At 50.7% G+C, this 14,722-nt stretch overlaps 1 protein-coding gene across 1 annotated transcript; it reads left to right on the forward strand.

Annotated features, from left to right (window-relative positions):
• Positions 1-13: 13 nt before the first annotated feature.
• On the forward strand, positions 14-12,184 carry MCOLN1 (mucolipin TRP cation channel 1). The gene is made up of 8 exons (XM_073319216.1): positions 14-21; positions 278-374; positions 1,192-1,291; positions 1,912-2,018; positions 2,697-2,846; positions 4,528-4,629; positions 11,487-11,693; positions 12,155-12,184. Exons 1-8 carry the CDS (start codon positions 14-16, stop codon positions 12,182-12,184), a joined length of 801 nt encoding a protein of 266 aa, XP_073175317.1.
• Positions 12,185-14,722: the final 2,538 nt, after the last annotated feature.

Genomic DNA, 14,722 nt, shown 5'->3' on the forward strand with positions numbered 1-14,722 from the left:
TCAAGTGGTTGGGATGGAGCAGTGAGTCAGAATTCTGGGTTCTGCTCCTGGCTCTGCCACTGCTCCCGTGATTTCAGCTAAGTTGCTATTTCCCCATCTGTAAATTGGGCCAACACCAGCTTCTTAAGGGGGGGTGGCCTGTGTAGCTTTGGGCCGAAAAGGGCAGTATGGTGCTGAGTTTCTAGCTGTGAAGAGCAGCTCCCTCGTGGAGTGATTGAATGGTATGGTCCATTCCATTCCGAAGATGTCCTGTTAGTCTGATCACTGTCTCCTGCAGGCTCATTAACGTCACCATCCAGTTTAAACTGAAGGCCATCAACATCCAGACGATCATTAACAATGAGATCCCGGACTGCTACACCTTCACCATCACTGTGAGTAACCCTGGCCCAGCTCTGAGCTGCACCTGCTTGCGCCAGAGAAATACATAGCCAGCACTCCCCTAGGTCTGCAGCTGCCTGAGGGAAGCATGGGAGTTTGGGATGAGTTAGAGATGGACAAGCCGTTAGCCTGTACAACCTTCTTCCTGGGAGACCACCCCACAGCCTGGTCGCTCTCGCTGTCAGGGAACGCTCGCTCTTGAGCAAAGGAGTGGTCAGGCTGAATTCCTCCGAGCGATGTGCCCCTGGGCCAGCAAGCGAGGGCAGGTAGCTCTTTGGGCTGAGTCCCTGGGGTGGTGAGCAGCCGTGACATAGGAGGAGGGAGCCAGGGAGGAGGCCAAGGTTTCTGGCTGTGGTGCAGTTCTAGTGGGGCTCTCAGCTGGAAAGACACTGTGAAATTGCCCTTGCTCCACAGTGCCACCTGCTGACTCAAGCAACGAAGTCTGCTGCTGCTCATTCCTCTTGCCCCTGCAGAACCAGCTCAGGAGCTGGATTCCAACTGGCTCATGCGTCTGAGCCAAGAACTCTTCCCAGAGAGCCAGGAGGAGCCCAGCTGGGCTCCCTGAGCCTGCGGGGCTGCCAGGTGCACCCTCTCTGCATGGCTGCTCGCTGAGCAGGTTCTCCGTCAGAGGGTCAGTGTGAGACCCAGCTGTGCTGCTGGCACATGCTGCCTGGCAGAGCAGGACTATAATAAGGGACTGAGAGTCCTGCGGCAGGAGCAGGGCTGGTGAGGACTATCCAGCCAGAGAGGTTCCTGGCCATCCCATTCCCTCCTCGCTGTGCAGTAGCAGTCTTCCTCTTCCTTCACCAGATCACGTTTGACAACAAGGCTCACAGTGGCCGGGTGAAGATCAGCCTGGACAACAAAGCTGACATCAAAGAGTGCAAGGACCCCAGCGTGTATGGCCGAGGTAGGGGGTGGGAAGGGCAGACAGAATGGGGGGCAGTCTTCCTCCCCCCCCCCCACCACTGCTAACTGGAAGGGCCATTGGTTTGGCTGCGCTAGCATTGCTGTGAACCATTCAGGCCTGTCCATTCTAGACGCCCCCTTTCACAGCAAATGTGACCTCGCCTCTGGGCTGAGCCTTCCTCAGCTAGATCTGTGCCGGGGGATGATTTGGGCAGGTGGAGGGATCTGTTCAGCAGCGTTGGAGTGATCTCTGAATGACTCAGGGCAGGTGTCCATGGAAGACCATGCACCGCTCCTGTGATCGGAGCAGACACGCCTACTCCTTACTTCCTCACTCCCACGTAACTAAAATCCTGGCTTCAGGATGGGCACTGGGTGTCACCCCTGCTGTCTAGCAGGCTGATGGTGGTGGCTGCTCTCTGCTGGGCGTTCTTGGCCGGTGTGGCATGTGGGCTCCGGGCGCTGCTGTCTCCATTCTCAGACCCCTGAGCACTCCGTTCTTGTGGAGGAGCCTGTCTCCTTCGCTGCTTCTCCTCCACCGGGGCTGTCCTACACCGTACTCTGGGCTCCGCTTGGCCACCTTGGTGTTCCCTTGCTGAGGAGATCCACTGCCTCTTCCAGGAGACAACACCTTCCGCGTGTTCTTTGACGTGGCTGTGATCCTTGTTTGTGTGCTGTCCTTCATCCTGTGTGCCCGCTCCATCATCCGGGGCTTGATGCTGCAGCATGTGAGTACTGGCCTGGCCTGCTGGGCTGACCAGCATGAACCCTTCGAGTGCCACTGGGCAAACATCAAGCTCTGACAGCACAGCCCCTTGCACTCCTGCAGCCTCTCAGGAATGATGGGCCTCCACTTGGGTGTAAGGCTGTGCCTGCTGCAGCGATCCCCTTTGAGGCTGGGTCTCTCTGGCAGGAGGTAGGGTTCCCAGGGCATCTCCTATGAATCCCTTGAGGCACACATCTACTGAATAAGGCTGAGGGCCGTGGGCATCTCTGGGGGTGGAATGCCTCAGTCAGTCTGAGATGGAGCTGTCAGAGGCTGGAACCTGCTGCTCCCAGCTGAGTTGCCCTGGAGGTGAGCAGAGCATGAGACCAGTGAAGTGAGAGAACGTGATGTTCTGACCTGGTGAAAAGGGCACATATGAATTTTATTTTGAGCCAGGTGAAAATCTCTCTCTCCTGGAGCACTGGGCAGAGCTGGGAGTTTTGCTTTGTCTATTTCTCCCTCTGCAAGGTGAGGATTCTGGGAGATGGGGCCCTGCTGCTCCCACCTGGGCCTTCTCTGCCCAGCAGCCATGTTCCAAACCAAACATCCCCAAGGGACTCTTGGGAGTCCACCTCAGCCACCTGTCTGGGGAGCGTTGTCCCTGCTGTGGGTCCATCACCGCTCTCCATCCTGCTTGCAGGAGCTGGGCCATTTCTTTCAGAGACGCTACAACCAGGATGTCTCCCTGTCAGACCGCATGGAGTTTGTGAATGGCTGGTACATCCTGCTGGTGGTGAGTGATGTCCTGACAGTGTCTGGGACCATCATGAAGATCAGAATTGAGTCAAAGGTGAAGGGATGGCCAAGCATCCATTCCTGTGTGTGCTCTTCCCCCTCTCCCCCATGGGGCTGTGCCGGGGAACCCTCCCAGAGAATCTCTCTGATAAAACATCTCCTCTGCACCCTGGGAATGCTGCCAGGGCAGGGGCACTGGCAGGGTGTGCAGAGCCACTGGAAGGCCACACCTTCGCTCCCAGCAGGTGGCGGCTGCTCTCTTGTGGCTGGGGCGCTGGGATTCCTCCTTGTGCCTCCCTGATAGGGTTAGGGGCAAGGACCCTGCTCAGTCAGGCCAGAGGAGAAGAGGAAGATGCTGGTCCTCTGGGAATGCACCATTTGCCCCCTGCCAGAGCTGTTAATAGCTGCAGCCTGAGGGGATTTTCATGGAGGAACTAGAGGAACCAGCTCCCTAGCGGCCCCAGGCCAGGGCGCTCAATGGGAAAGCTCATGCTCAAATAAATTGGTTAGTCTCTAAGGTGCCACAAGTACTCCTTTTCTTTTCACAAAACAGAGAGGCAGCCAATAGCCTCACTGACAAGTGACTTTGGCTGTAGAGCTGGCAGCTTGCTGGGCATGGAGATCCCAGCCTAGGTGCAGATGTGGGCACTGCCAAACCTCCTGCCTTGGGGTCATGTTCCCTCCTAACTCAGGGCTGTTTGTAAGATCAGTGCAGTAATCCTGTGGCTCTGTAGGCTCCTGCAGAGCTTGAGGCACCATTTGCCTGTTCTGTTCCCAGCAGGGAGAGAGGGACAGGGAAGGACCCACTCTGAGACTGGGTGGCCCGACAGCTCCATATGGGTGCCGGATTGCTGCTGTCCCCATGCTCTGGAGTGAGGGAACAATCATGCCTACTGAGCACATCTGAGTGTTTAGTGAAGTCCTGGTCTGCGCAGGTCCATACAGGGCCCTGAGTGACGATCCCCCTCCAGTGTACAGCCCCTCCCCGCCACAGACGGTAACGTAGGGGACCCAAGTCACTAGGTACTTGTGCCAGGTCTTTGCCTAGTTTAAAAGGGCCCGAGTGGCTTCCTCCCTTCCCTTGGGAAACCATGCCAGGTTCCGAGCCAACCCTGTCCTGAGCCCAACCTGTTCTGGCCCTTGGCCCATCCCAAAGGGGACCCCTGGCCGGGTTAGGATGGTCAGACTCTGCTGTTGTCCTGGAGCCAGGCTTGGGAGTGATCAGTCTCCTCCTCTCCCCTCTGATTGGTCCTGTTGCTTTTCGCTGACCTGCCCTGCCCTCCCCTCGCTTGCCTCCCCACTCCAGAGGCTGCAAGGCCTTTCCTGATGCAGATCTTTTCCAATCCATCATGTTCCAAATGCATAACGGGCTGAGGGCTGCCCTCACTGTCTTGTATGGCTGCTCCTCGGGCTCTCCTGTCCACCTGCTGGTAGCTGTCAGCTGGATTCTGCTCCCCTGGCTGTAATGGATTCATAGATTCCAAGGGCAGAAGGGACCATTGGGATCATGTGGTCTGGCACAGGCCAGAGAACTTCCCCAGAGCAGAGCTCTTAGAAAAACTTCCAATCTTGAATTAAAAATTGCCAGTGATGGAGAACCCACCACAGCCCTTGGCAGAATGGTAGTGAGTGCTGGGTAGTCCGGGATACTAAGCACGTCAGCTCCTGTGAATGATGGGAGGCACGTTTGCTGTGAAGGGCGGGGCCGCCTGATGTGTCTGTGTCTGTGTCTGCAGAACTTGGCCAGCTACAACGTGTGCAGCATCCTTCTGGGCACCTCCACACTCCTGGTCTGGGTCGGGGTCATCCGCTATCTCAGCTTCTTCCAGAAATACAATGTGAGTGATGCCTGCGTGCAGACGCACGCAGCATGTAGCGAGAGAGCTCTGTCCCAGTGAGTGGCAACGCTGCTCGAGGTGCTGTATTCTGCTCGAAGCGAAGGCCTGGGCAGACTTTGCCCCCTCAATCCTGACCTGCAGCATGCCACTGCATCTCCCTACCCCTGGCTCTTCTCTCACAGCTCTGCCGATACCCCTCAATCCTGACTTGCAGCCGTGCCCCTGTGATTGCAGATGGGGTTCACCCCCCCCCAGCTCTGCCAGTGCCCCTCAGAGCTGACTTGCAACCCTCCGCTATTCCAGCCCTGCTCTCTCAGCAAACAAAACTGGAACAATTCAGTGTAAACCTGTTGTGTTAGCTAGTGCTCTGTCCACTCCACATTAGTGCTCTGAAAGAATGGGGCTTCCAATGCTCCCTTTGAGAATCATTTTGAAGCCTGCTGAAAGAACAGGAGGACTTGTGGCACTTTAGAGACTAACATATTTATTTGAGCATAAGCTTTTGTGAGCTACAGCTCACTTCATCGGATGCATGCAGTGGAAAATACAGTGGGGAGATTTTATATACACAGAGAACATGAAACAATGGGTGTTACCATACACATTGTAAGGAGGGTGATCAGGTAAGGTGAGCTATTACCAGGAGAGAAAAAAAACAAAACAAAAAACCTTTTGTAGTGATAATCAAGGTGGGCCATTTCCAGCAGTTGACAAGAACATGTGAGAAACAGTTGGGGGGAAAAATAAACATGGAGAAATAGTTTTACTTTGTGTAATGACACATCCACTCCCAGTCTTTATTCAAGCCTATTTTAATGGTGTCCAGTTTGCAAATTAATTCCAATTCAGCAGTCTCTCACTGGAGTCTGTTTTTGAAGTTTTTTTGTTGTAATATTGCAACTCTTAGGTCTGTAATCGAGTGACCAGGGAGGTTGAAGTGTTCTCCAACTGGTTTTTGAATCATATAATTCTTGACGTCTGATTCATAGATTCATAGATTCATAGATATTTAGGTCAGAAGGGACCATTATGATCATCTAGTCTGACCTCCTGCACAATGCAGGCCACAGAATTTCACCCACCACTCCTAAAAAAGACCTCACACCTATATCTGTGCTATTGAAGTCCTCAAATTGTAGTTTGAAGACCTCAAGGAGCAGAGAATCCTCCAGCAAGTGACCCGTGCCCCATGCTACAGAGGAAGGCGAAAAACCTCCAGGGCCTTCCAATCTGCCCTGGAGGAAAATTCCTTCCCGACCCCAAATATGGCGATCAGCTAAACCCTGAGCATATGGGCAAGATTCATCAGCCAGATACTACAGAAAATTCTTTCCCGGGTAACTTGGATCTTACCCCATCTAAAAACCCATCACAGGCCATTGGGCCTATTTACCATGAATATTTAATTACCAAAACCATGTTATCCCATCATACCATCTCCTCCATAAACTTATCGAGTTTAATCTTAAAGCAAGATAGATCTTTTGCCCCCACTACTTCCCTCGGAAGGCTATTCCAAAACTTCACTCCTCTGATGGTTAGAAACCTTCGTCTAATTTCTAATCTAAATTTCCTAGTGGCCAGTTTATATCCATTTGTTCTTGTGTCCACATTGGTATTGAGTTTAAATAATTCCTCTCCCTCTCTGGTATTTATCCCTCTGATATATTTATAGAGAGCAATCATATCTCCCCTCAACCTTCTTTTAGTTAGGCTAAACAAGCCAAGCTCCCTGAGTCTCCTTTCATAAGACAAGTTTTCCATTCCTCGGATCATCCTAGTAGCCCTTCTCTGTACCTGTTCCAGTTTGAATTCATCCTTCTTAAACATGGGAGACCAGAACTGCACACAGTATTCCAGGTGAGGTCTCACCAGTGCCTTATATAACGGTACTAAAACCTCCTTATCCCTACTGGAAATACCTCTCCTGATGCATCCCAAGACGACATTAGCTTTTTTCACAGCCATATCACATTGGCAGCTCATAGTCAACCTATGATCAACCAATACTCCAAGGTCCTTTTCCTCCTCCGTTACTTCTAGTTGATGCGTCCCTAGCTTATAACTAAAATTCTTGTTATTAATCCCTAAATGCATGACCTTACACTTCTCACTATTAAATTTCATCCTATTCCTATTACTCCAGTTTACAAGGTCATCCAGATCCTCCTGTAGGGTATCCCTGTCCTTCTCTAAATTAGCAATACCTCCCAGCTTTGTATCATCTGCAAACTTTATTAGCACACTCCCACTTTTTGTGCCCAGGTCAGTAATAAAAAGATTAAATAAGATTGGTCCCAAAACTGATCCTTGAGGAACTCCACTGGTAACCTCCCTCCAACTTGACAGTTCACCTTTCAGTAGGACCCGTTGTAGTCTCCCCTTTAACCAATTCCCTATCCACCTTTCAATTTTCCTATTGATGCCCATCTTATCCAATTTAACTAATAATTCCCCATGTGGCACAGTATCAAACGCCTTACTAAAATCTAAATAAATTAGATCCACTGCGTTTCCTTTATCTAAAAAATCTGTTACTCTCTCAAAGAAGGAAATCAGGTTGGTTTGGCACGATCTACCTTTTGTAAAACCATGTTGTATTTTGTCCCATTTACCATTGACTTCAATGTCCTTAACTACCTTCTCCTTCAAAATTTTTTCCAAGACCTTGCATACTACAGATGTCAAACTAACAGGCCTATAATTACTTGGATCACTTTTTTTCCCTTTCTTAAAAATAGGAACTATGTTAGCAATTCTCCAATCATATGGTACAACCCCTGAATTTACAGATTCATTAAAAATTCTTGCTAATGGGCTTGCAATTTCTTGTGCCAATTCTTTTAATATTCTTGGATGAAGATTATCTGGGCCCCCCGATTTAGCCCCATTAAGCTGTTTGAGTTTCGCTTCTACCTCAGATATGGTGATGTCTACCTCCATATCCTCATTCCCATTTATCATGCTACCATTATCCCTAAGATCCTCTTTAGTCTTATTAAAGACTGAGGCAAAGTATTTGTTTAGATATTGGGCCATGCCTAGATTATCCTTGACCTCCACTCCATCCTCAGTTTTTAGCGGTCCCACTTCTTCTTTCTTTGTTTTTTTCCTATTTATATGACTATAGAACCTTTTACTATTGGTTTTAATTCCCTTTGCAAGGTCCAACTCTACTTGACTTTTAGCCTGTCTCACTTTATCCCTACATATTCTGACCTCAATAAGGTAGCTTTCCTTACTGATCCCTCCCTTCTTCCACTCCCTATATGCTTTCTGCTTTTTCTTAATTACCTCTCTAAGATGCTTGCTCATCCAGCTTGGTCTACAACTCCTGCCTATGAATTTTTTCCCCTTTCTTGGGATGCAGGCTTCCGATAGCTTCTGCAGCTTTAATTTAAAATAATCCCAGGCCTCCTCTACCTTTAAACCCATAAATTCTTCAGTCCAATCCACTTCCCTAACTAATTTCCTTAATTTTTGAAAGTCAGCCCTTTTGAAATCAAAAACCCTAGTTGCAGATTTATTTTTGTTAATCCTTCCATTCAGTTTGAACTGAATTAGCTCATGATCACTTGAGCCAAGATTATCCCCTACAACCATTTCCTCTATGAGATCCTCATTACTCGCCAAGACCAGATCTAAAATGGCATCCCCTCTAGTCGGTTCAGCAACTACTTGTTGAAGGAATCCATCAGCTATCGCATCTAGGAAAATCTGAGCCCTATTATTATTACTAGCACTCATCCTCCAGTCTATATCTGGGAAGTTAAAGTCTCCCATGATCACACAGTTTCCATTAGTATTTACTTTATTAAAAACATTAAAAAGGGCTCTATCCATATCCAAATTAGATCCCGGTGGTCTATAGCACACCCCAAGCACTATCCTAGGGGAGGCTCTAATAGTTTTCTTCCCCAATTTAATTATTGCCCAGACAGACTCAGTCATATCCATTTCATCGCTTCTTATTTCTTTACATTCTATCTCATCATTGATATACAGTGCTACTCCACCACCTTTACCTTTATTTCGGTCTTTCCTAAACAGCACATACCCTTCAATACCTGTAGCCCAGTCATGACGACTATTCCACCAGGTCTCTGTTATACCTATAATATCTGGTTTCACTTCCTGCACCAGTAACTCTAGTTCCTCCATTTTGTTACCTAGGCTCCTTGCATTAGTGTACAAACATCTTAATTTTTGCTGTTTGTCCTCACTCACATTCTGTACCCTATTAGGCACGGTTATTTTACTACCAGTATAACCTATTAGACTTGTATCTACACTGCCCTTCCTCCTACCTACAGCTGTATCCACTCTTACTTCATTTTCTTTCCACTCTATGCTAAATTCTGGCGTGGAGATTACCTGGACATCTCCCAACCATCTCCCCCAAATTCCTAGTTTAAAGCTCTCTTAATCAGTTGTGCCAGCCTCCATCCTAGAAGTCTATTTCCTTCCCTACTCAGATGAAGTCCATCCCGAGAGAACTGTCCTCTATCCATGAATGCCTCCCAATGGCCATACATCCCAAAGCCCTCCTTATAGCACCACTGCCTAAGCCATCTATTGATAGTCATAATCTTGTCACACCTTTGTTGCCCTTCTCTAGGAACAGGCAAAATCCCACTAAAGATCACCTGAGCCTCAATTTCCTTAAGCGTCCTCCCCAGCCTAACATAGTCTCCCTTAATACTTTCCAGTGAGAATCTAGCCGTATCATTTGTTCCCACATGAAGGATAATTAGGGGATTCTTTCCCGCTCCCTTTAGAATCCTTTTTAACCTCAGGTCTACATCCCGTATCTTAGCACCTGGAAGACAGCACACCCTCCTATTTTCTGGATCAGCTCTGGTTACAGGCCTATCTATTCTTCTCAATAAAGAGTCCCCAATCACATAGACCTGCCTTTTCCTAGTGACGGTGCTATTCTCCAGTCTATCCCCTGTTCCCTCTGGCTGCAAGTTTTTTCCATTCCCATTCTCCCTTGTAATCCTTTTTAACCCATCCTGTATCCTCCTGGGGCTCATATTTGGTGTAATCTCCATTAACTCTTCCCCTTTTCCTATAGGACTAACCGCTCTTCTCTTCTTCCTTGCCCTGTCACCTTCAGTGACTACCTGCTGAGCCCCTTCTTCATTTTCCAACTCTGCAAACCTATTCTGAAGCTCTATTTCTCCTTCACTAGCCCGTCTTTTCCTCTGCCTAGTTCTTTTAGTCACATGCTTCCACTGACCACTGATATGTGTCCATTTATTCTTTTACATAGAGACTGTCCGGTTTGGCCAATGTACATGGCAGAGGGGCATTGCTGGCACATGATGGCATACATCACATTGGTAGATGGGCAGGTGAACGAGCCTCTGATAGTGTGGCTGATGTGATTAGGCCCGATGATGGTGTCCCCTGAATAGATATGTGGACACAGTTGGCAACGGGCTTTGTTGCAAGGATAGGTTCCTGGGTTAGTGGTTCTGCTGTGTGGTGTGTGGTTGCTGGTGAGTATTTGCTTCAGGCTGGGGGGCTGTCTGTAGGCAAGGACTGGCCTGTCTCCCAAGATCTATGCGAGTGGTGGGTCGTCCTTCAGGATAGGTTGTAGATCCTTGATGATGCGTTGGAGAGGTTTTAGTTTTAGTACCCAGAAGTTACCTGCTACAGGACAGGCCCAACAAAGAGAGTAACAGAACGCCACTAGCCGTCACCTTCAGCCCCCAACTAAAACCTTTTGAAATGAATTTACCTTTTCTCACTGCTTTTAAAACCAGTGGGTAGCAGCAGCGAGGAATCACCCTCTCTGTCCTATTGCCCTGTTTAGTGCAGCATAGGGTCTGGAGCCAGGTGAGGCTGCTACAACAGAACCTCTGGCCCATGGCTCGGCTCGGCCTGGCTTGGCTCTGCCAGAGCCTCTGCTCCTGGTCAGGCAGCGCTAAGCAGCGGGTGGCGAGAGAGGCAGGAGAAAGTGAGGCAAGCAGGAAATGGGAGCCCTCAGGGGCCTGTTCCTGTTGCTACCCTGCTGGGGGATGTTGGCTAGTCCCTTCCCCTCTCTGCACCCATTTGGGGAAGGGGGCTAATGGCCGGATAGAGCTTAGGGCCTTTTGCTATGAAGAGGGAAGATCTGTGTTGCTGGTAGCTGTGCTGCCATAGAATCATAGAATCATAGAATATCAGGGTTGGAAGGGACCCCAGAAGGTCATCTAGTCCAACCCCCTGCTCAAAGCAGGACCAATTCCCAGTTAAATCATCCCAGCCAGGGCTTTGTCAAGCCTGACCTTAAAAACCTCTAAGGAAGGAGATTCTACCACCTCCCTAGGTAACGCATTCCAGTGTTTCACCACCCTCTTAGTGAAAAAGTTTTTCCTAATATCCAATCTAAACCTCCCCCACTGCAACTTGAGACCATTACTCCTCGTTCTGTCATCTGCTACCATTGAGAACAGTCTAGAGCCATCCTCTTTGGAACCCCCTTTCAGGTAGTTGAAAGCAGCTATCAAATCCCCCCTCATTCTTCTCTTCTGCAGGCTAAACAATCCCAGTTCCCTCAGCCTCTCCTCATAACTCATGTGTTCCAGACCCCTAATTATTTTTGTTGCCCTTCGCTGGACTCTCTCCAATTTATCCACATCCTTCTTGAAGTGTGGGGCCCAAAACTGGACACAGTACTCCAGATGAGGCCTCACCAATGTCGAATAGAGGGGAACGATCACGTCCCTCGATCTGCTCGCTATGCCCCTACTTATACATTGAGCCTAGATGGTCACGCAGCGCTGCTCCAGCTCCCCATGTGGCTTAGCTCCAGGGTCTGCCTGGCCATACTGTACTCAGGGGCTTGGCTCTCTCTGTCCCATGTGCAGTTCCGCTCCCTCTCCATGGTGTCCGAATGCCTCTTCTCCCTCATCAATGGGGATGATATGTTCGTGACCTTCGCTGAGATGCAACAGAACAGCTACCTGGTGTGGCTCTTCAGCCAGCTCTACCTCTACACCTTCATCAGTCTCTTCACCTACATGGTGCTCAGCCTCTTCATTGCACTCATCACCGGCTCCAATGAGACCATCAAGGTCAGTCTGGGGAGTGCTGCCTTCCCTGGGCTGCAGGCTTGTCCGAGCCGAGAGCCATGTCCAACCTGCATGAAATGGACCTTGTCTCAGGTTCCCTCAGCCACCTCCGTCTTGGGGTGAAGCACAGCATGTTGGGACATGAAGCCCTTCCAGCAGGGAGTATTGTGAACTCCATGGGCTGCCCTCTTAGAGTGGTGCCAACGGTGGGCTTAGTTACCCAATGACAGGAGTGTGGGCTAGGACACGTCCCCTCCCCTGGGCCTAGCTGCAGCTGGCAGTGATCGCCTGGGGACGTGCTTTGGAGACAGCTTTGCTTGAGACCATAAGCACTTGTGTGCCTGAGCCAGCCCGTTCCCAGTACGACCCAGGGGCTCCACCAATTCAAATCCAAAGTGGCGCCACCTATGGTCCCTCCGGCCCTAGCATGTCTGGTCGTGCTGCCATTGTCCTGTTGCTGCCAGCCCTCCAAGGGCTGTGGGGAAGGGGAGTGAGGGCCCTGGAGTCTGCCCTCATGTGTACTGAGTAGGGAAGTCCTCTCTGGGGAGGCTTTGGCTTTCTCTTCAGTTCTGTGGAACTTTTCCTTCCACCACCACCCTAGGTAACCCATTCCAGTGCTTCATCACCCTCCTAATGAAATAGCGTTTCCTAATATCCAATCTAGACCTCCCCCACTGCAACTTGAGACCATTGCTTCTTGTTCTGTCATCTGCCACCACTGAGAACAGCTGAGCTCCATCCTCTTTGGACTCCCCTTCAGGTAGTTGAAGGCTGCTACCAAATCCCCCCTCATTCTTCTCTTCTGCAGACTAAATAAACTGAGTTCCCTCAGCCGCTCCTCGTAAGTCATGTGCCACAGCCCCCTAATCATTTTCGTTGCCCTCCGCTGGACTCTCTCCAATTTGACCACATCCTTCTTGTAGTGGGGGGCCCAAAACTGGACGCAATACTCCAGATGAGGCCCTCACCAGTGCTGAATAGAGGGGAATAATCACTTCCCTCAATCTGCGGGTAATGCTCCTACTAATGCAGCCCAATATGCTGTTAGCCTTTTTGGCAACACGGGCACACTGCTGACTCATATCCAGCTTCTCATCCGCTGTAACCCCAGGTCCTTTTCACCAGTTCCTTATCCACCTTTCAATTCCCATATTAAACCCCATCTTCTCCTATTGAGCTAATAATTTCCCAATTGTATCAAATGCCTCACTGACATCCAGATAGATTAGATCATTAGTTCTCAAACTGGGGGTCACAACCCGGTTATGTGGGGGGGTCGCGAGCCCTGACCCCTGCGCCAGGCTGTGAGCCCCGACCACGACGCATGGCTGTGAGACCCAACCCCTGTGTGGAGCTGCGGCGCTACGAGCCCCAACCCGGGCGTGCAGCTGTGAGTCCCAACCCCTGCGCCGGGCTGTGAGCCCCGACCCTGACAGGGACGCGAGGCTGCAAGCCCTGATCCCGGTGCGCATATGCGAGCCCCGACCCTGGCGCGTGGCTGTGAGTCCCGACCCGACCCCTGTGCGTGGCTGTGAGCCCCGACCCTGGCACGCAGCTGTGAGCCCCGACCCCGGTGCGCGGCTGTGAGCCCCAACCCTGACAGGGAATCATGCCTGTGATCCCCGAGTCTGACTGCCATGTGTGGTTGCGAGTCCTGACCCGAACCAGGAGTGGGGCTGTGAGCCCTGAGCTGGGGCATCCAGGACGCTGGGAGCCCCGACCCCTGTACTGGGGTTGTCAGGCAGAGCTCAGCCATGTTGAGGGTTATCAGCCGGGAGCACACACAGGGTTGTCAGCCCCGAGCCCTGCCACCCGCTGTGTTTTAGTCTTAATTTAAAAGCAGTGAGAAAAGGTAAATTCATTTTAGGCAATAGGGTTTAAATTTAGTATTTAGCATAGTGTTAAATATCAAAAATCGCTGGATTAGATCTACTGCATTTCCTTTGTCTAAAACCTCAGTTATCTTCGCAGAGAAACAGATCAGGTTGGCCTGGCGGGACCGACCGATTGTAAAACCAGGTTGTATTTTATCTCAATTACCGTTCACCTCTATGTCCTTTATTACTTTCTCTCTCAAAATTTGTCCCAAGACCTGGCAGACAGTTGAGGTCAAATTAAAAGGCCTGTAGATACCTGGAGCACGTTTTTTTCCGTTTCTCAAACATAGGAACTATATTAGCAATTCTCCACTCCCCCTCCCCCCCGAGTTTACAGAGTCATCAGAAATCCTTGCTATTGAGCTTGCAATTCCAGGTGCCAGTCCCCTTACTCTGCATGGATGGAGCTTATGGGGGCCAGACCGGCTCAGGATTTGGATGGGGGATGTTCAGAGGAAGCCCAGTTCCACAGGCTGTGCTGGGGGCTCAGCAGGAGGTGCTCTCCCTGCACAGCCATTGCTGGCCCCAGTGTGGTGCTCGGGGCTGCAGTGAGTGGGGTGGGAGGACCCAGTAGGGGGCGCTCGCCCCTTATAGTCTGTGCTGGCCCCAGCATAGTGCTCAATTTGTGCTATTTTGGGGGTTGTAAATCTAAGCTCCTGAGCGCTTGTCACGAAGGAGCCCATGTGCAGCGCAGCCTGGTGTCTGGGCCAGGCCCAGCTCCCCACGCTCTGTGCAGCGCAGTGCAACTAGGTGTGGGATTCTTCACTTGTTCTCATCTACTGTGCTGTGTGGCTGTTAAAGAGCTGCTCCGTCCCACCCCAGAGGTGGCTGCATCTCAGTGCTGGGCAAAGGATCCCTGTATAAATAGCCCCTGCATCCCACCCCAGAGGTGGCTACATCGCAACCCCAGGGATGAACTGAGTGACTGGAATACAAGTGACTCTAGTCCTGGGAGTGACCAGGACTGCTGGGCCTCTTGCCGGGGAGGTGGGCAAGGCCTCATCAGAGATTGGGGCCCTGGGGTGGTGCAAGGCCAGGGCTGAGATTCCTCTGGCTGTGGGAGCCCAGTGACTCAGTCAGTGCCCCGCTCCCAGCCAGCCCTCCCCATTCACCAAGCCCTTTGTGCCAGCCATGTTGCTCTGAATCTCACTATGT

The sequence above is a fragment of the Lepidochelys kempii genome, chromosome 20 (assembly GCF_965140265.1).
Source record: "Lepidochelys kempii isolate rLepKem1 chromosome 20, rLepKem1.hap2, whole genome shotgun sequence".
Lineage (NCBI taxonomy): Eukaryota > Metazoa > Chordata > Testudines > Cheloniidae > Lepidochelys > Lepidochelys kempii.